The sequence below is a fragment of the Pteropus medius genome, unplaced genomic scaffold (assembly GCF_902729225.1).
Source record: "Pteropus medius unplaced genomic scaffold, Ma_sr-lr_union100, whole genome shotgun sequence".
NCBI lineage: Eukaryota > Metazoa > Chordata > Mammalia > Chiroptera > Pteropodidae > Pteropus > Pteropus medius.
In genome coordinates, this window is record NW_024340849.1 from 30,514,900 (window position 1) to 30,540,468 (window position 25,569).

Here is a 25,569-nt window from a genome sequence, read left to right on the forward strand (position 1 = left end):
CTCCTGAATCCCACTGTGCAACACCACTTTCATATTCCTAACGACCATCACCTCGACTGCGTTATCAGACTCTCCACTGATCACGGAGCTCTAGACTCACAGCACTTGCTAATCATGCAGACAGGGCCAGGAACCTTTAAATGAATAACTTCAAATGGTAGAAATAATAAAAAATGATCAAGGGAGCCCCGAGAACTATTATATGTTAAAAAGCAAGAACAAACTTAAAATATATCAATCTTCCTTCTCACTTCTTAATGAATAGGCTTTTCAGAAACAAAGTGATATAGAGTTTTCAAAGTTTAACCAAAGAATTCACTATTTTTATCTTCTTCAGATCTTTATTACAAAAATTAAAGACTATACATTTCCTTTTAACTCACCCCTTTCTCCCAAACTAATATACTACTGACAGCTAAAACTTTCAATCCCAGCACAAAATTTTGTTTCTCTAGTTCCAGAATGCGTCTAAAATGAAATTAAATGCGTTACATCATTGCAGCATTATTTCCTATGTACTCATCCTAAATTATTATTTGCATCAAGTAAACAGCTATCTATAAGACTACCTGTTATATGTAATTCTCCTTAAAATTAACAGAATTCTGTCTCTGGTTTCCATTTCACTTGTTTTACTGGCCAGACGCATTCAATCCTTGTCAGTTACATTCAGTCTGTATTAAAAATGAAAAGGCTTGGTAACATCCGCCTGGTGCACTGCCTCCTCTACCCATTTAGTATATACTTTGGTTCCCAAGTCAATTATTCCACTGATGTGAAATATCCAAAAGCCTTTTAGACAGGTCTGGACCTGAGATTTATACCAAATGTAATACTCATTAGGTGTTTCTGGACATTCTCCACTAATTTCACTGCATCTCATAAAAAGTGGCATGTTCTCATAAAAAAAAAATACAAAGAATGAATGAACACCTAGGCAAAGGACTCAGAAAACATTATGCTTAAGGGAACAGATCACTTAGTTGCTTAGCCCAAACCTACAGTCCACTTAGTGCTTAGCAATATACAATACTTTTCTTCACGTTTGATATACTGATCCTCTTAATCTAAGGGTCTGACCAAGTACAGTAACATGAGTCTCCTCAAACCAGCCCTTATACAGATGTCAGTTGGAGATGTCAATAAGAAATATATGTTCAAGCAAACATCTGCTGAGATTTCTTCTATGATCTAGGAGCTATACAGCATATACTGACAGGAGTAAGATATGTCACTAGCTATCTTGGAACTCAAGAATTTAGTTTGGAGAGAGACATGTAAATAAAAAGAACTGTGATAAAGATATATTAAAAAAACCTCTCTTGAAATACGAAAGAAGGAACCATATTTACACCTGGGAATGTTTCTTAGGGGAGATGATGATCTGTATCTTAATTAAGAAAATATAAGGGCGGCAGTGATGGTAATAACCAACAGATGCTAAGGCATTATCGTATATGCAATTTATCAGAATCTTGGAAATCATATCACTACTCAGCAGTAAAATATAGTCTATCCTGTATTTAACAGACAGCAAAACTATTTCAGTATAATGGAAAACTCCTAGTACACTATGAACATTCAATAAATATTAAACAAGCAAAAACTGTGAAAATCTTAATGGCAGAAGCAAATAATGGCATAGATTTTCCATGTAATTAATCATTACTTACATATTACATATTGACCTCCTTAGAGATAGCTAAGTTTTTTTTTCCCTAATCTATTCTCCAAAATTTCATTTTGTGTATTTGAAGTTTCATAATCAAATTTCAAACAGAATTTGAATGACAGTATAAACAGAACTCTGAGACACATCTTTCCCCGCCACCCCCCCACCGCCCCCAAATACCAGTTAAATAATTAGCAGAAGGTACTGTCAGGATATATGTTAACATATGTAAATTTAGAGGATGAGAAAGCAGTGGAAATATTGCATCGATATTGTACATTTGAAAGGCTAAAGTGGCTTATTATGAGAGCTAGCTAGAGAAATTCATTTTCTGAGTTACAGATAAGATCCCCCAAAAGCATCTCATTTATTGAAAAATAATTTACTCACTGGTAACATTGGAAATCAGGAAAATCCCTGCTCCTGGAGTCCCAACATTACTCATTGGCAGATATCATATTAAAAACAATTCAGGCTCCGATTCATCCAATAATCATGGTTTTAAATCTTATCATTGAATTTGAGCCAAGAACACAAACTAGAATTCCTTTTTTAACTTCTCAGGAAATTTTAGATAAAAATTAAGCATTAAATAATATTATATACTTCTTATTGAAACATGAACCTTTTGGCTCCAATGTGCCAAAATACTACCCTGAAATATCTCAGAATACAAATTTGACTTGACAACTCATTCAATCGTGATTAATTTCCCCAAATTCCTAATAATACAGCAAACACTGAATAAAGAATCTCATAAATCAAGTATCTTAAAATTGACAGCACATTTTTGAAATTACCAAATTATTCTATCTCCTTAACAGCCTTACAACTCAAATGGAGACACAATTTTCTCTCATTTTACTGGAAAGAAAAGACCAAAAAAAAAAGAAAAAAAAGGCTGAGTGACTTATCCAAGATAATATATTATGATAGAAGCAGAAGTAGAACTAGAATTCAAATTTTCATTCACTTAATCAGAAAATATCATGAACTTATTATATGAAGGGGACCATGGGGAAGAGAGGATCAATGAGACATAAACTCTACCATTAAGGAAATTGCAGTCCTATTATCACAAGAGAAAAATTTATTAGATACTACAAGAAGGGAACATGCATATTTTGTTACAATGGAATAGCAAGGGTAAAATGAAGAGTTAAAGCAATCTTCACTGAGCAGGTGATATATGACAATCAAATTGGGCTTTGAAGGTAGAGAGTGGAAGACAAGAAATGGTGAAGGTCATTACAGGCTGAGCAGAGTCAGAGAGACTTACAATATATGGGTATTTGCATAAAGCCAAGTTAATAGTTTTTTTTTTCAAATGTCAAAAATAATAATACATATTTAACCTAAATCACGCCCAAGCATGAGACTTAATTTAAAAATAGATACAGCAGAAGCTGGCAGTTATTCCCCAATAACTACCTTTCCCTACAGTTAAGACTCCCGCATTTTACCTAGGAACATGGCTCCTGCAATAGACTATATTCTCCAGCTTCGCATTTACCTAAGCATAACTATGTGTCTGGTCAATGGGACATGAAGAAAACTGATGCACCCAACTTTCAGAAAATATCTATAAAAGGACTGCATGTGCCCCTTTTTCCAGCTGCTGCTTGGAACATGGATTTGGTGGCAAGCCACATTAGCCCACAGGGATGAGGACAAAATCCTAAGGATAACAAAGCAACAAAACAGAAAAGATCCCGGCTCCCTGGATATTCTGATGTAACAAAGTTATCTCGTCATTCCTGGGACTATCTACCTTCAGACTATGATATGAGAAATGAACTTAAATTTGATTTAACCATTTATTTTTGGACTCCATGATACCCATGTAAACATATACACTAGTTTATATAAATAGGCTATGCTTTAAAGTAAATGCAAATTAAAAGTTATGTCTTGGTTCTCAATTCTCAAGACCTAAGAAAAATAATCTGAAAATATCTGAATTAATTGCAAAGGGTTTAACATAATCAGCAATATACAACTGTAATAGGCTTTCAAATCTATTTTTAAATTATAATCTATACAAACACACTAGGTAGTGGAAAGGTCAGAGATCAAAATTTTCATACTACAAGTGAAGAATAAGATAACGTATCTTGAATTCATTACAAAAAGTACTTGACAGCTCCATATAGTATTTAATCCATAAAATAATCATTACATATATTCTATACTGCTTTGATATACTAAAGATCCATTTATAAAGAAAAATCAAGTGAGTTATTAATTCCAGGAAAAATAATCAATAAATGAAAACTAGACTTTTATTGTAAGTTCACATTAATTGACAATGTTTTCATTTACCCACTGACATCTCAGACAACTCAATTTTTTTGTTATTAAATTTAAATATTTAATTGTTATCCATTTATGTGTTGTAGAGAACAGAGGAAAACTTAAGTAAACGTAACTATATTATCACAGTGTGAATGAAAAAACAGAATGAGCTGTAAGAATCCAAAGGGAAAACTTGGAAAAGAGAATAATGGGTGCTGGATGAGCTGGTTGCTTTGTTTATTACCTCATATTACAGGCATTCCAAAGAATAAATGGAATAAGCATATTTAATAAAATGATCTAAGGCACTGTGCCTTACTGAGCTCACTGGCTTTCTTCATCTGTCCACAGAGGTAGGAACGTAAGGTGGCCACAGCAGCTTCCCCTGTTCTTCCCCTCCTTTGGGCAAGGTCTTCATGGTAACAAGGAGCCAATAAGGTTAGAATCAAGAATATTAGATTACCGTTTGAAGTATAAATTATAGTACAAGTTCTCTTGTACCCCTAACTCCTGCCAACAGTTACAAATATGTACTACTGAAGACAAATAAAATCAAGTAATAAAGGGTGACTGGATCAATGAAAACCCATCACTTCAGGAAAATCAGTTGAAAGACATGTCCTTTCTAATAGTACCTTAGAACAAAGAATTTACCATCTTTTCTTTATACAGTCTAGCCTTCACTTACTACTGGGCTTTTGCACATTCTTCTCAAATTCTGAAATGATCGGCCTCTTCTAAATTTAAAGACAAGTCAAATATTTACTAATTCTACTATGGTAGACAGCTCATCTTTTCTAAGCCTTAGTTTATTGATCTGTAAAATAAAAGTTTAAGACTATATGATCTGCCAATAAAATGATATAGTTCTGACTTAAACTTCATTTACAACTTAGATCGCATCCTAATGTAGTGGAAGCTGCTCTGAATGTCCTCTGTTTTTAGAAAAACTTGCTTTCAAATAAATTCTCAAAAGCATGGCTTAAAAATTAGATAACAGTAAATAGCCCCTTGTGTAAACTATTCCTAACTTTACCAAAAGGTGTGATTCCTCAGCTCTTAGAAATTATTCAGCCCACTATTCTCTTATCACAAAAAATAATTTTAATAAAGGCTTTGGTGACCCGGTGGTTGAAAATGAAGTAAGAGAAACACCGGATTTAAAATTTAGATAATTATCTGCTCCTATTCACAGTTCTACAGATACTATTTCATAATTCCTCATCACTATTATGAGAAAATATAAGAATATATCACTATATCTAATAGACATACTAATTTATATAACTGAAAATAAGTTTAAAAATGGCTGACTCAAAAGGATGGTGTCTAAAAAACTAAAGTAAATTATAATTTTAAAAATTAAGTTAACATCCTCAATATTAAGGATGGATAAAAGAAATGACAGTATAAATTATTCTAATTCCAAATACTACTTTCTGTGTCCTGATTCAGCACTTTCCTTTTTGGGTGGAAGTACAGGGAGATTCCAAAAGTGATCTTTGCTAATCCTAACACTTAAGATTTGAGCCATTCTTTAGACTATTCCACTAGTTAACAACTTGTTCTAAATCTTTGTGAATGTCATTTTTCTATATATAGCAACCAGCAGGGCACCTTCAATAAACACGATTTAAGCAACAAATTGAATAATAATCATTGTATACACTGTTGTAGTTCATGCAGACAAGCCAGAGAAACACTAAGTAATGAATTCATGCTAGCCGTAGTGGCCTGAAGGAGAATGTGCTCTGCCTGGAATTTTTATACCTTTTGTAAAAATAAAAAAAGAAAAAGAAGAAATAGTGGTGTTTTTATACCTCTCAGTGGAAATACAATATGGATAGATGAGACGAGGAAGGATGAATAAGTGGTTATGACACCAATTACCAACAATAGTCAAGTACATCTGATTATTCTCTGCTAAAGAAAATTTCCTAAAAAATGCAATAATGCTGCTTCTGAAACTATACTCACTTATTCTTTCGGAACTCCTTTCCTTTCCCGAGATGCGTCTCTTAAAACAGAACAATGTTAATAATTTTGCCCGACCTAAGCATGATTTAGTCAGTCCCACTATTTTCATTCAGTTGTTTCACAAGTGTAGTAACTGCCACCCTATAAAACTGCCTTTGGATTATCTACATGTTGTTATCAACTATGCTTTGACTGATCACAGTTAGCAAGTTCCCCAGAAACAAGTTCAAATCTATAAATCCAATATCAACAACAAAACGGTGAGAGTCCTATGAAGTCCTTGGTTCTTCCATTACCCAAAGGATATTTCCTACCATCACAGCATTTTCTTCTAAAACAAACAGTAAGAAGTTACATTTCAAATATGTTTCGCTGCTTGTCCATAAGCCCAGATCATCACTCAAAGTCATCCTCCTCCTGTTGGACTACCGTAACAGTTAAAGTTCATCTGAGGCTTTGCATCCTCCAAATGTAAGTGGGTTATGAAAAAGTTTTTTTCACCCTTCAATCTTATTTACAATTAGGCTATAAATTGAAAGTGTCTCAACACACCTACATATAGGCTAGACTTTAAGAAACTCAACAATTAGCCAGGAGAGCCACTAAAGGGGATGGGGCGGGAGGCAGGTGTGTTTATTTAATAGAATCATATACCAGTACTTCTATTTAATCAAAATTTTATTAGGCTCAGGCTACAAGTATTTTAAAAGTTTATATGCAATTGGTTCTGAACCAGAAATCAAATCTCAGACATGTCACGTGATAGCTGGATGAACTGCCTCAAGTCACTTAACCTTGTTTGCCTCAGATTCTCAGCCTGTAAAATTAGAAATACAGTATCATCAACCCACTTCAAAAGTTCCTTAAAAGACATTTCATGGAAAGCCCTTAGCACTGGGCTTAATATAAATTAATGATAAAAAATATTAGGTGTTATTTTAATCATCAGCCCCTACTCATTAATTTGATTGACATACAACATAAAGCAAGATATCTTAGCACTATGTCAAGTAAATAGATATAAAGATGTGCATTCCTTACCTTAATTAGCTTATATTTATGATGGAAATACAATACTTCTTGACATGCTAGATCATATATTTTATTAAGAATTCAAGAGAGAATTTAGAAATACCTAAATTTAACAATTTAAAAAAAAAACAACATACATTGGGATGAAAATATGCTTCATGGAGGAGAGGTTAAAAGACCTAATGAAATTCCATAGAGAAGACTGTTCTGGAACCATGCTGTTAAATCCTCAAAAGCAGGGACCACATTTTATTCATCTATTAATCAAGCAACTTCTATAGTCTCAAGAACATAGCATGTGTTTAATAAATGTTAAAGAAATGAATACATGACTTAAAGATTCAACCCTCCACCCCAGTATCTTATACAGTGAGCCCAGAGTAGGCACTTAGGTGGTACAGAATTTAATTGATTAATTTCATGTTATAATATCTACATCCCTACAACTTTATTTTCATTTCTATGATGTCCTTCAACTTAACTACTAAGCACTTGGCAAAGCTCTACACCTACACACCTGAATACTGTGAACCTGGCCAGAAGATGATTGCCAACAGACTGCAGAGAAAGTAAGGCCAGAACAAAAGCCTTGTGCAGCACTGAGAGCAAGCCTTAACTTTAAAACAAAAAAAAACGCTAATAGAGATAACCTAAATTTCAGACAGACTCCCAGTCAATAATTTTCAATTTGATTTTGCATAAGCACATCAGAAGATGTAGGATAAATTGCCCCTAATTGTCCTGAAAGAATGAAGACTTATTCTTAGAAATTATACACTGTAGCTTTTAGAAAACCTGGCTTAACAAAATGTCATAATTTTTATTCTTCTAAAAACAAATCAACTATAAAAAGAAGTCTCCATGTCAGCACATCAACTGTTTTGCATTTGAATTATGTTGTCAAGTTCAAAACAACAAAGCAAAACTAAAATCATTTAGGCATGTGGCAATTAAGAGCACAAGCAATGAAATGAAGACATAAAAAGAAAAACACCACTTAGACAAAAATTAAATAAAATCACCCCAGTTAAATGCCTCCCCAAAGATTTTCACCTGCACAGGATCCTAGAAAGACTCACATACGATGTAATTTTATATCCATTTCTGCTTCTATTTCTGCACTGAAATATTTATAGAGTGCTCAGTAGTTCTGGAGTAAATTACACCTGGATCTTGATAAAGCTGAAATCAGCTAAATTACCTTTCTGTTCAACTATTTGGAAGAATGAAGAAATCCTGACAAAATGAAAAGGTGCATTAAGAAGTGGCCATTTCACAGCTATAATTGTATACCTTAGTGAATATTGATGCCTTGAGGGTTATATGCAGTCGCCACAGCTATTTTTGCCAAAGGCTTCAAATAAAATTCAAATCAATTTGTTATGTGAATATATACATTACATTTGAACGTGAAATTTAACCTAAGTATTCTTTTGGTTAATATGTTAGAAATAACATGTGAAAACACATATTAAAAGTATGTAAAAATGGAAGCACAGGACAGTATTAAGCATATTGTTTTGAATATGTTCTAAGATAAATCGGGTACTCAAAATTTGAGAAATATTCTTATGGTATGCCATGAATTATAGAAATATAAAGTTCAAAATTCTGATCACTATTATAAATTTAATTTTTGTGTTCCCCCAAAATTCGTATGTTAAAGCTCTAGGCCCTAGTGTGGCTGTACTTGGAGAGGGGACCCCTAAGGAAGTGATTAAAGTTGTCTGTGGTCTCAAGGATGAGGCCTTGATCTGACAGGAGTGTGTGCCTGGAAGAAGACACTCCAAAGACTTCATTCTCTCTCTTTTTCTCTCTCTCTGCAAGCACACACCCAGGAAAGGCCATGTGAGGACATAACGAGAAGGTGGCTGTCTGCAAGCCAGAAAAAGAGGCCTCACTAGAAACCTACCCTTGATATGGGACTTCTAACCTCAAGAGCTGTGAGAAAATAAATTTCTATTGTTTAAGCCATCCAGTCTATGATATTTTGTTAATGTCAGCCTGAGCAGACTAAGTCATTTACTATTAGTATGACTTCAATCTGGGAACCAGGAAGAGTCCTGTTCCAAATGTATTATATTAGTGAGGCATTCTATCTGAAAAGTGCTTCTTCCCTATTCGGTAATACAACCGTACAGGCTTCTCATGAAAGTATGTAATAACTACCAGAAGTGCATGCAAGTGTTAGTACACACTCCCAAGCACACGACACAATACATGAATGCCTCATGGGGCTTTACTTCTACTTTCCAAATCATGAAAAGATAGATAGTGGGGGAAATTTCACAGTGAAAGGCAAGTAGTCAACTATGGCTGCAATATCAGATTCTTGACTACAAAAGCTTTAAAGTGGCCCATGTTCAAACTGATTAGGGGTGTCCTGAGGTGTTGGAAACTGACCTCATAGGGTGTTTCACATAATTATTAACTCAGGACATGCTTCCACATCCCCTTGATGAATTATTTCAATCGCTTTCTCATGATAAAATGTAACCAAGTAAAAATAGTTTAATTTATGACAGATTATAAAGTTATCTTTAAACAATGAGTGATATCCATGTATAAATTATGAATTCTTATTCACCAGTTTTATACCAGTTCATTTAAAACTAATTATGTACGAAAAAGCATACAATACCAACAAACAACATTTTAAGTGACATATTTTGGAAGGAACCAAATGTATATAAAAATGACCAGACTGGAAATTCAAGTCTCATCTGTAAATTATTATGTATGTTTTCATTATTTTTATCATTATGTATGTTTTCATTATTTTTATCATAAACCCTACATTATCAGAATATCATGCATTTCTTCAGATACCATGTGGCTGGGAAAAAAGTATCATACCCAGTTTTATCTAATTATCGCCAAACATACAACTGACAATATCATTTGATTCACAGTTTACCAGCTGCAATATATTCTCTGGAATATTGTGGATTATCAGTTACGAAATTCTACTACAAGTGGTAGTGTTTAAGAAAAAAAATGATTTAAAAAGGGGGAGACTATATATAAAGAGATAAGAAGAGAATGTATTAATCTATTTAAGACATTATAAGTGGAAAAAATGAATGGCAGAGTGGGGATACAAAGAAAGAATGATGTATTTAGGAAGTAAAAGTAACACTAGCCAAGAACCAATGGGCTATGGGGGTAGGGGAGCAGAGAATTAGGAATGATCCTGATTCAGATTTCTAATTTGAGTAATGATGACAAGTAAAATTTTATGTCAACTAACACATACATTATTTATTCTACAGGCTTGTTTACACGCACTCATGTACACACCTATACACACACATAAATACATGCAGATTGCCCTGTGTTTCTGTTTAGTACCATCATTGCCTCATTCATCCCTCTCTAAGTAGCTGGCTGTGCACACCAATTACCCAATGAGATTAGATGCTAGCAAATGGCAGGAATGACACTGTGAGTTAACATGGTAATTTTAAAATGCCCCAACACAAACAAACTCGACCACCATTTCAGTTTGAAAGAATGGATGCCAACATGGAGTCTGGAGATAAGAATTGATTTTGCAGTAGAAATTATTTGTGTTTCTTTCTTATCTCTAGACAAAACATTTCAGCAGCAAGAAAGAATCGTCTCCTATAGCACTAATTAGAAACGTAAATCTCACTGAGAGAAATGCCAAGAAATTTTATTGTTTGTCACTATACATGGTAATAGAATTTTCTGACATTTTATTCCTCTAGAAAAATGTAACATCTTTAATAAACCACTGTACAAAGTAGAGATTCTAATTTTAGCATATCATAACAGAGATTACAAAACAGAAAACATGCAAAGCCTTAAGACAAGTAGCTAAAAACAAATTCATTCTCAGAATTATCAGCGGGAATAAAAAGTTCTCATTGATATCAGAATAATTACAAAATCTTGGGTTGTCAATTGCATGTTCCACATGGCAAAATCGAAAATATATCCATACTCTGAGTAACACTAAACCCAACAGAGATTGTTTACAAACCTTTTCAAATGTACCTACTTTGATATGAAATTACAGGCTGCTGCTCTGTAAATGGCTGGTAAATCATTTTCAGATTTTTTTTTAAAGTAAGGTGTCTATAAAGTTGTAAAAATGTACCTTATAAATATTGCCCTGCCCCAATCCAAGTGAGGTTTTTTATTGCTCTGTGTGTGTGTGTGTGTGTGTGTGTGTGTGTGTGTGTGTGTATACCCATACTGTGACTGCCTCGCTTCTACTAGAAAATTATTTACTTATTATCAAATAATATGAAAACCATATCACAGTTCATGCTACACTAAGGATAAGTATCTTGTAATGATAATGCCCAGCACATAAGAAACTATGCCTCACTGATGAATGGCTGTTCCTTGACCTTCCAACCTGTCACACATTTCTTTGGAAGCATCACTTGAACAATTATATGAGCTTAGAAAAATATATTCTCGGGCATCAAAAATCCCTAAGTCCTCTTTATTAAGAAATTATCAATTCTGAACAAGCAAACCAAAAACAGAAAAGAAGACTTAGGAAAACCCCAAAAGTCAGCCAAACCAACATGGTAACTAGAGTTATTCCTCTTTTTCTACAAATATTTTAATTGCTGCAGACAAGACTATCTATATTCTACAGTAGCAAGCACCCTAACTCCCTCAGGGAATGTTTAGCCAAGAGTCCAAGCAGGCACATCAGATGTCCAGCCACAAAAGCAGCAGATTGGAATATGTGCATTTTTATTCCCCTCTATACAAGCAATATGGCTATGTGACTAATTTTAAGATTCTGATCATCTGAAAAGCATTCCAAAGTGCTACGTCTTATCAATGGTTGACAACTCATAAACACAAAGTAACAGAAGCCTGAAAATTGTCTCTCAGAATCAGCAGAGCAAGTGTATAGATGGACCAGAGTAAAACTGTATTGATAAAATCTTCTACGACATTATATAAAAGGGAATTAAAACTTACCAAAACATATTTTCATCAAAAAAACAATTCTAGGAAACCATGGCATGATGTTATTAATTCTTTTCAAAAAAAACCATTTGTCTTTATGACAATTCATTATATTTATATAGCTTTTTAAAACCACATGGAAAGTACTTATTTCAGTCTGGCTTCTCCAAATAGAATTTAATCATATACTACAGATTTCATCAATAACATGAAGAAGATACACAGAACATAATATAGAAAAGTTGTCCTCTTTTTATCATGTCTTCATGAAAAGTATGTAATTTAAAGTGTCACTTGAAGAAGAGATAGCATACAGTGTCAAGAATCTCAGCTCAGTCAAACAAATGAACAATATCACATATACTGAACACATTAAAATACTCATATCAGTATTGCCAAATTATTGGTGCATTTTTTTATTCTAAGTTACAAATTTAAAATAGCATAACTTATAGTGTTTGAAAACAAGTAACAGTATAATAACCTTACTTGTTCACAGATAATCAGCTGGAGACTACCAGCATGCATATATTTAATTGAGACTCCCACAAAACTGTTAGATTCTTTTTGATAAAACAAACAAACTATTGAAAGGATGAAAAATATAACATGTAATGTTGAAAAGAAGTTCTAACTCTAAATGCAAGCCAAAGTCACTGCTAAGCACCAACAAATTAACATCTCGAGAAAGATTATTTACTCAACAAATAATTACTGACTGACTGCCAAGTGCCAGGAGTGTTAGGTGCCCTGCCCTTAAAGAGCTCACAGACCATTGGGAAAACATACAAGGACAAAATTATAGTGCAGTGAAGTAAAAGCTACAGGAACTCTATCTGACATATAGAATAAAGGATCCCTAGGGTACCTGAAACAAATAGCATTACTTTAAAGCCATGTTAAGAATGATGATGAATTAAAAACCCAACCCTGCCTCTTCTAGAATGCTAGGTACAGTGGTGGACTGTCTGGGGGAAGACTATTATTAATATGATCTCTCACCAATAGAGAAGAGTCCACCAGAAGGTCATGGCCACATTAGTAACTTTCATAGTCACTCCCCTACATTTATCCAAGCATATCACAAACCTGCATTGCTTGAAAAATATACCATTAATAAATACTTAGAAATTAAACAGCTGCATTTGAACTTATGATGATGAGATTTCTAAATGTAACTCAAGAAAAATAGGTACAGTTATACTTCAATTACTCAACTGCCTTAAATACTTGGAAAATATTTAAGAATGTGGAAAGTAGCAAAACAGTATACTGAATAGGCAAAATAAATCTCGGAATCTGCTCCCTAAAACATAGTAACATGTAGGAAAGTCCAAAACTCATTCAAAATCTATATACTTTTACTTTAGAGAGGTTCCTAATAAGCAAACTAGAACTAGAAAAGACGGAAGAGTGGTCACAGATATACCAGCCATAAGTAACAGGTCCCCACTGACAGCAGGAGGAGATTTAAAGAAATTCAGAAGTGAAAACATAAAATGCATAGTTTGAGGCCCTTCAATGCACAGCTGATTTTACAGAATAGAACTTAAATGGAACTATCATCTCTTTCTTTGCCTGTTCAACTTGTGAATTCCTTGCAGGTACTACTGTTCTATACTCTTTAAAGAAGCTGTTTTGTTTTTTATTTTTGTTAACCACAACTACATATGCTTAAAACCCGTCAATATACCATTCTGGGAAGACTGGCATTTTGAAAAATATAAAATAATGCTGTTACAAAAAGGGTAATTAAAATGCTGTTCAAAGCCGTGGTACAGGAATTTTGTATCTCAAGGTATGTAACAACTGATAGCAGCATAGCAACTCCTGTGGAGAAAAATGTCGTAATGGACAAATTTCAAATGTCTGCTTATAGGATCTGCTTTTTCTGTCTGCACTGGCAGATTCTTCTGGCACAGAGCCCACATTCAAAATGAGCTGATATCCTTAGATTTTTTACCTCCTTTTTTCTTCTGGCTTTGGCACAAACATTTTCATTGTTTTCTAAATTGCACAAATATTTTCAGGGTTTTTGACAGGAGGCAAGGAGAAAATTCATTTCCAGGTGTCCCTATTTTGTTCTCTAACTCCTTATACTGACATCTGGCTTAGAAGAACGGGATTTCCTCTAACAGAGCTGTAGGGCTCTGTCAGCAACTTCCCTGCCCATTGCTGCCTCCACTATGTGGGAGAACGATTACTGCAAACACAGTGTAGTTATATTATCTCGGGCTGTTTCTTCAGAACAAGCAGAAAAAGCATCTAAAATAGAAATGAAATTCTGAGCCTAGGTGTCTTATATATCCATTAAATTGTGATGTTCATGGATTGAATTTCCAAAAATACATTTTAAACAGGTAGAGGTTGATATTACCCACACTTCACAATTACAGGAGTTGTAGGTAATACTCATTTTCTAGGAAAAGCTGGCCCTAGAAGGATATCCATTTTTCTCATCAGTAATATCTCAGCATCAGTCAAAACATTCAAAGGGTAGCTCAGCAGGTTTAATTTTCACTGAGTTACAACTACTGCATGCTCAGTGGTTTGCAGGTGGACAACTTCATACAAAAAAATTCACTATGTAGCACGGATGACAACATACACATATCTGACAACTCTATGGTTATTTTATTCTCTAACAAACTTTTTACTCCTTGAGTAATATCATATATATAGCCCTAAACTGCTTACTACAGCCAAAACTGTAAAGTTAATAAAAAAAGGATTGTCACAAATAAAATGTGGTATATCCATACAACGGAATGTTATTTGGCAACAAAACGGTAATGAAGCACTGATTCATGCCACAATGCTGATAAACCCTGATGAACCCTGCTATGTGAAAGAAACCAGTCTCAAAAGGATACATAATGTATAATTCCACTTATATGAAATGTCCAGAATAGGCAAATTCATAGACACAAAAAGTAGATTAGCAGTTACCAGGGGCTAGGGGAATAGGGAATGACCGCTAATGGATATTGGAGTTTCATTTTAGGGTGATGAATGTGTACCGAAACTAGAAAATGGTGATAATTGCATAACTTTGTGAATATACTAAAACTCACTGAATTGTACATTTAAAAGGGTGAATTTTATGCTGTATAATATCTCAATAAAACTTTTTTTTTTTTTTAAGGCTTGAAAGCTAATTAACGACACTCCAAGTAGAGGAGTTCTAAACTTAAGAGGACTAAATTTTCAACCACATTCACTAGCACTTTGAATTTCATCAGCGTGAGCTCATCTTTATATCCTGGGATCTATCTATTAAGCCTGTAAAAGTGTTTCTCTTTCACTATTCACTTTTGGAAACACAATCTCCTTTCACAAGAAAGAGAAAGAGGAGCGACTCCAATAAGTGGCCAATTCACATAGTGCTGTTCTTTGTTAATGAAGTACCTTCTGTAACAACCTGTCTAATGTAATTTATGAAGCAACACGCAGTTCCAAGGAAATCTTGGGTCATCCAAGTATGTGGCAGTCACAAAAGAATTTGTAGGTATTTACTTAACTCACAATCAACGACAATATCAACACCTAAATACATCTATTGCTTTGTAATTAGTGGCAATTACTAATCAATGAAAACAGGAAATGTAAATATAAATACTGACCTTGTTTCTTTTAACCCTTCTTTCTGAATGACTTCCAATATCTGCTTTGCTGTCATTGGTGAGTTGGGGTGTTTTTCTAGTGCCTAAAAAATAAAAATAAACATAAGATTCATAGATTATTGCACAGAAACATACAAAATGAAACCGTGTATGAATCATGCAATGTTTCCTTAAAATTTTAAAGGGTAAGGGGCTGTTATATCAAAATAAGGTCCTATCACACAGCTCAAGTGTCCAAAGTAAGAACGTAACATAATTTTTTTTCTGGACATTTATGGAAATTTCTGCAACATATAGGGGCCATCCTTCAAAAACTGTCACAAAGGTGTATACACCAAAAAATGAAACATGAAGCCTAAAAAAACAAGTTAATAAATGTACATAATTTCCTTTACTAAAAATTACTAATATTTTATGCTTTCAGGCTGTTAAAATGTTTCCTAAATTTCCAGGACCTTGGAAACATGGAGCCTGAATAGTACCAATAGCAGAGAACAAAATGCTGGTCAAAAATAACTTCACTGGATTTATATTTTGATCAACCTCTTTTATATTAAAAATAAAATGAAAAAAAATACTTTGTGGCTAAAATGGAAAGAAGCATACAGAAACCCAAGGCTCATTACAGTACGTTTTCCAGTTCAGCTCAGTTTCCTTTCTTTTGCCTTTTCCAATTAATTTCAAGTAAACCCCTTCCTCTTCCCATTCAGCCCATCTCAGTTTTATAAACTGAATCCCATTTTCTTCCTCTCCCCTTCTGTCCTACTAATTTTTGAGTAGAAGGGAGTTCTTTTAAACAAAGTGTTAGGAATACATGGGACATAATGATACAAGGGACATAGTTAATTCCACAGGCATTAGACCACCTGCCCTGGAAATCAAGTTCCTTTATTTATCCAGAGATTTAACTAGACGTATTGAAAGCAGTAAATAGCAGTGTCCACACTGCTCACCAACCTGAACTACAGGGACCACCTTTGAGAACAAAAGACAAGTCTACACACATCTTCACAATGACTCCCTCCTAGGGCAGACAACACCTACTTAAAGATGCTGTACAGGAGCTTCTGCACAAGTCATGGCCCCACACAACTTAAAGATTCTAGAGTTCTATTTTGTGATTATCTACCAGAAGGATCACAATTATTAAGAATTAATAGGGTACCCTAAAAACTAAAATGGAAAAGGCTTCCACATATGTTCAAGAGAGCCCTGTGATCTCTCCTACTATCCATGGCCAAATTTCAACTGGGTCACTAGCAAAGGTTCTGTTCATCAAGTTCCTCCAATGAGTTACATACAGCCAGCCCCATCTCACCATTAGGGCCACTTTCTTCTTGTCCCCTGTCTAGTTCCCAGGAAATTTCCCCACTTTTCCCAGTTTGGATCAGTCCCTTAGTCGTACTGGGTAAGTTCGTTAAAGAATGTAAAAATACAAGCAACATTAGAAAGAGGGCATGGCAAAAAGTATATCATTCGGAAAGAAGGAAACTTGTCCTCACAGAGGACACTGGAGAGCCGAACTTAAAACTGGGAAAGGGGGAAAAAGAAACATAGGCATAGCTGTACAGGGAAGAGGACTAAAGTGTAAAAATATTGGTTTAAAAAAAAGGCAAGAAGGAAACTGCATAACAGAGCTGAAAGAGGGAAAGATTAAATCACAAAGAAGGGAGGAAAAGAAATAGACATGAGAAAAAAAAAGCTGACAGAACTTTTAAAATAAGAACTGTAAGTAGAGCAGTACATTCTCATGAATTACTGAAAGGAGATGCTATGGCCACTTGGACCATATATAGGGTGGGCATCACCCCCAAATGATAGGCAATGCTGGGGACACTGATGGTCTCTCAGAAAAGATATGGGCAGAAGGTCAATAGACAGAGACATACACAAGTAAGCAAGCAAGGAAAGGGAGAACTGGAGGGGAGAGGCACAGGATGGCGGAAAGAAGGGGACAGAGGAGAAAGGACAGGAGGAAAATTGAGCTGAACTGGGAATGTCCAAAAGGCAAACTGATTAAATCCAGAAAGGGCCGAAGCGGTAACTTCAGTGTACTAGGCAATGTATTAACAGAAATTTGGGTGCACTCGAAAGTGGGGTTACTCACTGTGGAGGATTCCCTGTTTCTCTTCCTGAGTACAGGCCCCTCAGCACACCTGGGCAGCTCCTCCCAGCAATTGAGAGAATTTGGATAGCCCTGTCCCCTTCTCTATGACATCACATCCTACTCTACAAAGGAAGTAAAAGTGCCAAGAATTACATCATGAAGTGGATGAGAGGCAGGAAGGAAATGAACCACACAAAACACCAGAAGCCACCCTCAGTTCCTGAAAGACAGAGAAAGGAGACAGAGGAGAGCTTCCTGGGTGCGAACAAGCTTCGCTGAACTAGCTGTGTGAACATTAATAGAACAAAAGATAGAGAGAAATTACCTTCACAGAACAAACATTGATACCATCAAAATAATGTGACACATGTAGAGACATGAATCAGACTCTCAGGCAGCCATACTCAAACACTACAGTGAAAGAAGCGGCAGTCAGAGTGAAATGGTGTCCTAAGTCACCAGGTCCAAATGTTAGCTTGAGTAACTGCCCATTGCCCCAACAATCTCTTGGCTCTGAGGTATTACAGTTTCATGTGTCCTGTAAAATTACACTTTCTGGATTATCCTTCATGACATTTTCAAATACAACTAGTATTTGACTATGTTTTCATGGTTATGTCATACTTATTTTGAATTTAACATGTTCCTCCGATTGTTTTCCGTCTTGTAACTATCTCTTTAAATGCTGAGGTCAACGTTGCAATAGAGCAGGGACGGGAGTAAGATCAGCCACAATTTTTAAGACTATTTATCACAATAAGATTTTTCCACAAATAGGTCCAATGACTATTTCAGATAATCAAAACAGGTTCGGACTGGCTTGGGCAATAATAATGTAATTGTGACAAAATAGGAAATCCAATTTTAAAGTTTGCCATGGATAATTACTGAAAATAATCTTGCTTTCTGATAGCAAAAATTAGAAAAATACAACTCACACCCATATTATAGAAAACAAAATGCACCCACAAGCCTATAACCAAGAATATTAACCACTGCTAATATTTGTGTTTTCCTTCTAGTTTTTTTTATTCACACACATTATTTTTAATATAATTTTACAAAGTATGTGTATATGTTATTAGTTGTCTTTTCTCTATGTAATCTGAATTCTTCAAAATGGGCATCATGATTAACATATCACTAAGGATAGGCATTTTAATTGTTTTAAAAATTCAATTAATAAATATAAATTTCCAAAGAATACATTGAATGAAACATTCTTAGAACATCATTGAGTCAAAGAATGTAAGTTCCATCATGTCTCTTGACACACTGCCAACTGTTTCCAGAAAGATTTTAACAGTTTATATTCTCAGAACTGAATCTGCCTCCTTCACCACAACTTTACCAGTGTTAAGCATTAACTTTTTGTAATAATTACCAACTTAGTAGGTCAACTAACAGGTAATTCTTTGTTCTTTTTATTATACTTCTGTAAACACTAATGAGGATAAAGGTTTTTTTCAAATGACTCTTATGGAATAGGATATGGTACTTGGGATATGTCTGTTTTTCTTATTAATGTGTAAAAAACTTTATAAAATAAGAATATTACTTTCATATTAATAATACATATTCATTTCTTTTGTTGCTTATTTTTTGGATATTTTTGGGTGACGTGAAGTTTTCTATTTTCATATTAACAACTGCATCAGATTTTTTCATTGTTACTTCTACTGCTCTTATGTTTAGAAATTCCCTTAACCCAAGAGGCATGCAAATATCTAAAAATATTCCTTTCAAGTTGTTTTATGTTTTTATATTTAAATTCATCTGTAATTTATCTTTTTGTACTAAGGCAATGCACTAACTGATGCACTTCCTATTAATAAGTGGAGAGTCTCCAACATAATTTGTTTCTTAAGCTCATCATGGTTAGTGAGATATCCTCCACCACATATTAACATTAGGGCAATGAAAACTCTTTTGGATGTAAAACCAACATATAAATGTGGGAACCCAATATACAAAATGCACAAAAGCAGAGCTGCTTTTGCTGAGGTGGAAACAGGAGAGCTTAGAGCCCCCATACTTACTCCCTCCACTGGCTAAAGGAACTTCTGGGAATTTTCAGAGTTTCTCAAATAAACTGCAAACCACTGTCCTTGGGGCTGATCCAGGGGTCCTGCTATGTTCTCCTGATCTTTCGATCAATTGTTCTGCCAGCACCACACTGTTTTAAATTGCTGTCACAATACATTTTACTATCTGGATAAGACAGTCCTCTCATTATTCCTTCTTAAATTTTTAATTGTTCACTTCTTTATATTTCCAGATGAAATTCAGATTAGAATTAAATGAGACATTTAATTAAATTTTAAAGAAATTTACACACATCGTTCCGTGTGTTTAAGTTTCATTTTATAAACTGTATTAAGCTTTTTAGGGTTTTATGTTTTCAGTTGCAACTATGAATACACTTTTTCAGATAATATTCTCACATTTTATTGCTAATATATACAAAATTCATTGAATTGTGATTATTATTATTCTATGAACAGCTAATTGAATACTTAATAGTACCAACAGTGTAAAATTACAGTCATATTTTCTACAAGTAATGTGAATTGTGTCTCTTTTTCAATAGCTGTTTTCTCTTTCCTAAATTATTTACTTTGGATAAAAACTGATCTTTTCTAGTCCCTGTCAAAAATTTTTTGCTGAAAACTGAGCTGCTTTATAATTTATTTCCTCAAAAATAGACCCCTAAAACCACCGAGTTTCCCTAAGAATATCTGCAGCTAGAATTAGTAGAGCTAGCACTGCTAAGAACAGGCTGTAATCGGAAACCACTGGCCAGATATCACTGTCTTTTCTACACAAATCAGTCTGTCACAGTGTTCAATCTTCACATAAAATGTCCTATCTTTCTTTGTAAAACAAATTGTTCTCCTGTGTTAGAGCTATATTTGTGATTCCACTTCACTCTCACTCCCAAGGAGTTGTGTCTTGCACCTCTCACACTTCTGTCTCACACACTAAAGTCCTTTCAATTCTCAACTACCTTCTTTCTTCTGCACTGCCACTCCCAGCAGGTTTCAAATTCAGTATTGCTCTCCAAAAATAAAAGGACTTCCAAGGCTAGGGATGCAAATATATACAATCAGCTACCTTCCTAGCAATGGATCCTCTTGTATTTTTCAGAGTCTGTGAGCAGATGTGTAGAATTGCCAAATACACCACAGGATTTTATCTTCTTTACTTACGTGACTATATCAGAGCCTGTCTCAAAGACATCTAGATTCATGCAACTTGAGTCGAGACAGATTCATCCCAGAAACAACCACCCCCTAGACCTTATACATGTCCCAGTAAAAGAAGAAAAAACCTGCAAAAAAGGACAGTAACATAATTAAAAGAAAGAGAGTTTGCCAAATCATTGAGAATGGCACAGGCAAAGCTAAGAATATATTTTTTCTGTTTTAGGTTCAATTATTTTAACCTAATGAATATAATGTTTCAAATATTTTAAGGGCCTACTCAAGAATTCCTTGGTGTCTCTCAAAGAGAAAAGTAATTTCAGTATCCCTAAGGTGAATACATTAGACCGGTATTCATCTAATGGTTAAAATCTTGGGGTTGAGGGCCCTAAATAAAATATTTGCAGTTTATTTGATTGCAAAATTAAAAGATTTTCACAATTTAAAATCACCTCACTGATATATGTTTAGATTTACATCAAACACTAGGCTCTCTCCCTCTTTCTAACAGTATTATGTCTTCCTGTGATCAATACTGGCAGTTCATTAAAATGTTTAGCTGTTTAAGGTCTCATGTCTCAGGTAAATAATTTGGGGATTATAAAATAAGCCATTATATAGCTCTCTACAGTTACAGAGTGCTTTCACACAACATATATCATTTCATCTGCTTTCATACAACACATTTTATTTGGCCTTTACATCTCAAAGAGATGCATAGGAAAGGCAGAATTAACTTTCTCTGAGATGCACAAAGTTGAAGTAATGGTTCAAGGTAACAAAACTAGTAAGCGTAAAGACAAGACTTGTATACATGATGATATTGATAACGACAATATTTAAATATAATAAGAGCATCTAATGCTTATTAGACAGCTCCTCAATGCTAAGTCTCTAGAGGCCATGCATATCTTACAATAGATTTCAGGATTCATGTATTTAACATTCTCTATTTCCCCTATTCCTGAGAAACCTCAAAGGTCTGTGTCATTTTGATGAAACATGAATTTGGATCACTGGTAGTACTCAGATGAAGAAATAAATCACATTAAAAGTGACAGCACCTTGCCTAAACCTCAGTTAGGTTGTGCTCTACACTTAAGGTATATGTGATTACTAGGTAAAGGTTTAAAGATGATACTTATAATTTTTTATTCCACTTGCATGCATTTCATGGGGAAATTATATGCCATAGTAATATTTGTGAATGTGTAACTCAAAAGATATGGAAATTTTGTTATAATAGCTCTGAGAATCAGGCCAACTTCACCCAGAAGAAAGCAGCTTCCAAGAAAATAAAGTGCCCACGAGGTCCGGCAGCCTCTCAGTGATGAGTCTAGTTAAATAGTTTCTCGTCATGAGCACATGGGGTTTACAGAAACTGAAGACCTACAGTCAAGATATTATACACAATATCTACCTCATAATCCCCACTTCAGTAATCTCACACTTAAGAATAATCAGATATTTTCTCACACTCTCAGATAATGGTTTAAACAGTACTTTCCCTTGGTAGCAGCTGTCAAAACCGTCGTTAATCAGCATTATCTGTTTAATGATATTTTTCCTGCCATACCACAAGCCTCCTGAGATCAAGAACCTTGGTCTTCATTCACATCTGTATCACTACTAAATAGGCTTCGGTAAAGACCAAGTCAATTTTGGGCTATGCTTTGAATTGCACTATATTAGGAATTTTTATAGAATAATAAAGAAAGTTATGAGCTTTGGAGTCAAGTGGACCAGGAAACCCTTATTGACTAACTGTCCAATCTCAGATATTTAACTTCTCTGATCTGTTTCTTCACTTCCTCATTTATAAATATGTTGAGAACTAAATGACATAATTAATGTAAAGCACTTGTTATTCCAATATGACGAACGACTGTACAGCAATCTATGTTAATAAACATTAGCTAATACTATTACTTGGGGAGGGGGGCATTGAGCTCAGCCTAGAAACATGAATCTTTTCAATACAAAGACGAGGGCTAAAAACAACAGTAACAACAACGAATTGATGGATATTAGATGTGATCCTTGAGATTTCCTGCATAAACTGTACCAGAGTTTCTATAATCAGGTTAGCCCCACACTGCCATCTCTCATCACCTAATCATTGCCAAATTTATTCCACTGCACATTCAAAGGTAATCCTGCACTATGCTGTACCTAGTTTCATCATTCAACAGTCTTTCTTCTTGTGTTTAGCAAGTGAGATTATATAATATCCTTTTAGACTCTGTTCTGTTACCTAGGAAGAATAGTACGCTACAGGAACAAATTATCCTCTTAAACTCGTGTTATAAATCAAGTAAAAATACAGACTATCAACAGTAACAGCTTACTTCCAACAATATATACTTAGAGACAAACTTTCAAGCAACTATGATATAGAAGACCATAGAATATCCATCTGAAGTAAATTCTGTCTTACAGTAAAATTATTTTAGTTGCCCAGTTTCATAAAACCTGAGCATAGCTGAGAGTAGAGAAATGCCTTTCTGAGGCATAGAACAGTTCAGAGTCATCATTACCTGAATTTGCAGACAATATTGAGACTGAATTCTAATTTCCTGTGGGAATTTGGCAACTTTTCTCTACCCTGGTGAATTTCTAATCTTTTGAAACAGTTGGCATTCCTTTTTCAAAGAGAAAAAACAAAAACGAAAACAAAGTGAGAGACACTCAGAATTTCTACAATGTGCAAAAAAAGGTTAAAAAAATTAATAATTATTTAAATGATAATGTTAACCCTTTTAAAAAAAGTAAAACATCTCTTTAATGAAAAAGAAATCCTTCTCCCACAGAAATTTGCAGACAGTCTACTCTATTCAGAACCTACTAATTGTTAAAAAGTTTTTTCTGCGCATCAGGTAAAAAATTCTGCTTTTCTATCATTTCTACTATGTACTACTAGTTTTTACCTTTGAATGTGACAATTATTTAATATTAAATTCCAAGCACTTGCCTAATGTAAGCTTAAAGGTAATTGTGTATATATAAATTTACAAAATGGGGTCCAGTGATTGATTCACGTGATATATTGCTACCTGTTTGAAAACACTGTTAGTGGCCCAGTCTCCCTTTGTTTCCAAGCTAATGGAGCCTCAGTTTCTTCCATCAATCCTCACATAAAAGAGGAAACTACCTTCCAAAACACTCTTCTCTGAATATTCTTATTTGCCAATGTCACTTGTAAAACACGTCTTTACGAATTATACTAATTGAAATAAACTAAATAGCATTGATAAATATCCTACATGTAGTTTGATGAAATATAATACAGTACAGTAAAACTATTACTTCTCTTTTGCTAAGTCCTATAATTACAGTAATGCAATTTAATATGACACTTGCATTTTTTATTTAGCAGTCCTCACACTGTCAATCAACTAAAACTTCCAGATCTTTCAACATTTGCTTCTAAAATTCCATGCATAATTCTATGGTGTAATTTCCAAACTTGCTAGATATAAATGTATTTTTGTTTAATGCACACTAGTGTTTGTTTCAATACATTTTGCAGCCTCTGAAATCTTATTCGCAAATATCTGATTATCCAGGGTAATAGCTATTCTTTGTGGCATATACACATTTGAAAAATACTTATCTCAGTTAAACCTCATCTTTTTAGGTTCAGGTTATTTGTTCAAGCTTATAAAGTCCTTTTGGAATCATTATTCTTCTGTTCAACTGTTCAGTTTCCCTTTTTATTTTCTGATATCCACACATTTGACAAGCATGACTTTGATGTATTCCTCCAAGTTATTCATGACAGAGCTGAACAAGGCAGTGGAAAACAAAGCAATAAACCATGTGGCTGCCTCTGGGATCTCTTTCAGACTTATACGGATTAGCCAATCAATACACTTTGTCTATGGATGTTCAATCTGCTACAAATCCATTTAATTACACTATCACCTAGTTTATATTTGCCCATCACTTTTGAGATAGGTTCATAACAGACCATGTCAAATGACTGACTGAAATTTAGCTCCAACAGGAGCATCCTCCTGATGTGTAAGTCTAATAATCCTATCAAAAATAAATTAATTTAGTTTGACATGAATTAATTTAGAGAATCCATAATGCCTTCCAGGGATCACTACTTCCATTTCTAAATGCTCACAGTCATCTGTTTAATAATACACTTTAGTTTTTATTGAGAGTCGAGATAAAGCTCAAGTCTGTGATTTCAAAAATGTTCTTTTCCCTCTTTTTATAATAACAGTAACAAATACTTATATAAAAAGTATTCTGTATGAAACATTATTCTAACATGCATATAATCTTAACCCTCATAACAACCACCTTATCTTATAGGGACTAGTATTGCCTTCATTTTATAGATGAAAGATGAGGTAACTAAGGAGCAGAGGAGTTAATTTAACTGTCCCAAAGTCACACAGCTACAAAGTGGTAGAGCCTAGCTTTGAACCTAGATAGTTCAATTCTTGAACAAATACTCCCCTGTTCTCTGATTTTCTCCATGATTATCAGCAGTGCTCCTGATCATATCTGCAGATTCTTTCAGTGTCTTGCCACTGAGCTCATGTTTCATCATTTCTTATCCCATCTAAAACACAATGGATATAACTTCTATGTTACTTTCTTGATCACGCCTTGTTTTTAAAAACAAAAACAAAAACAAAAACAAAACCTGAACTCCTTTAAAAAAAAAAATACAATGAAATGTTT

At 34.3% G+C, this 25,569-nt stretch overlaps 1 protein-coding gene across 1 annotated transcript in view; it reads right to left on the reverse strand.

Annotated features, from left to right (window-relative positions):
* ASXL3 (ASXL transcriptional regulator 3) overlaps window positions 1-25,569 on the reverse strand; it is a 161,012-nt gene that overhangs the window by 114,756 nt on the left and 20,687 nt on the right. The window contains 2 exon segments of the mRNA XM_039843753.1: window positions 5,404-5,406; window positions 15,559-15,641. Coding sequence (XP_039699687.1) covers window positions 5,404-5,406; window positions 15,559-15,641 — 86 coding nt within the window.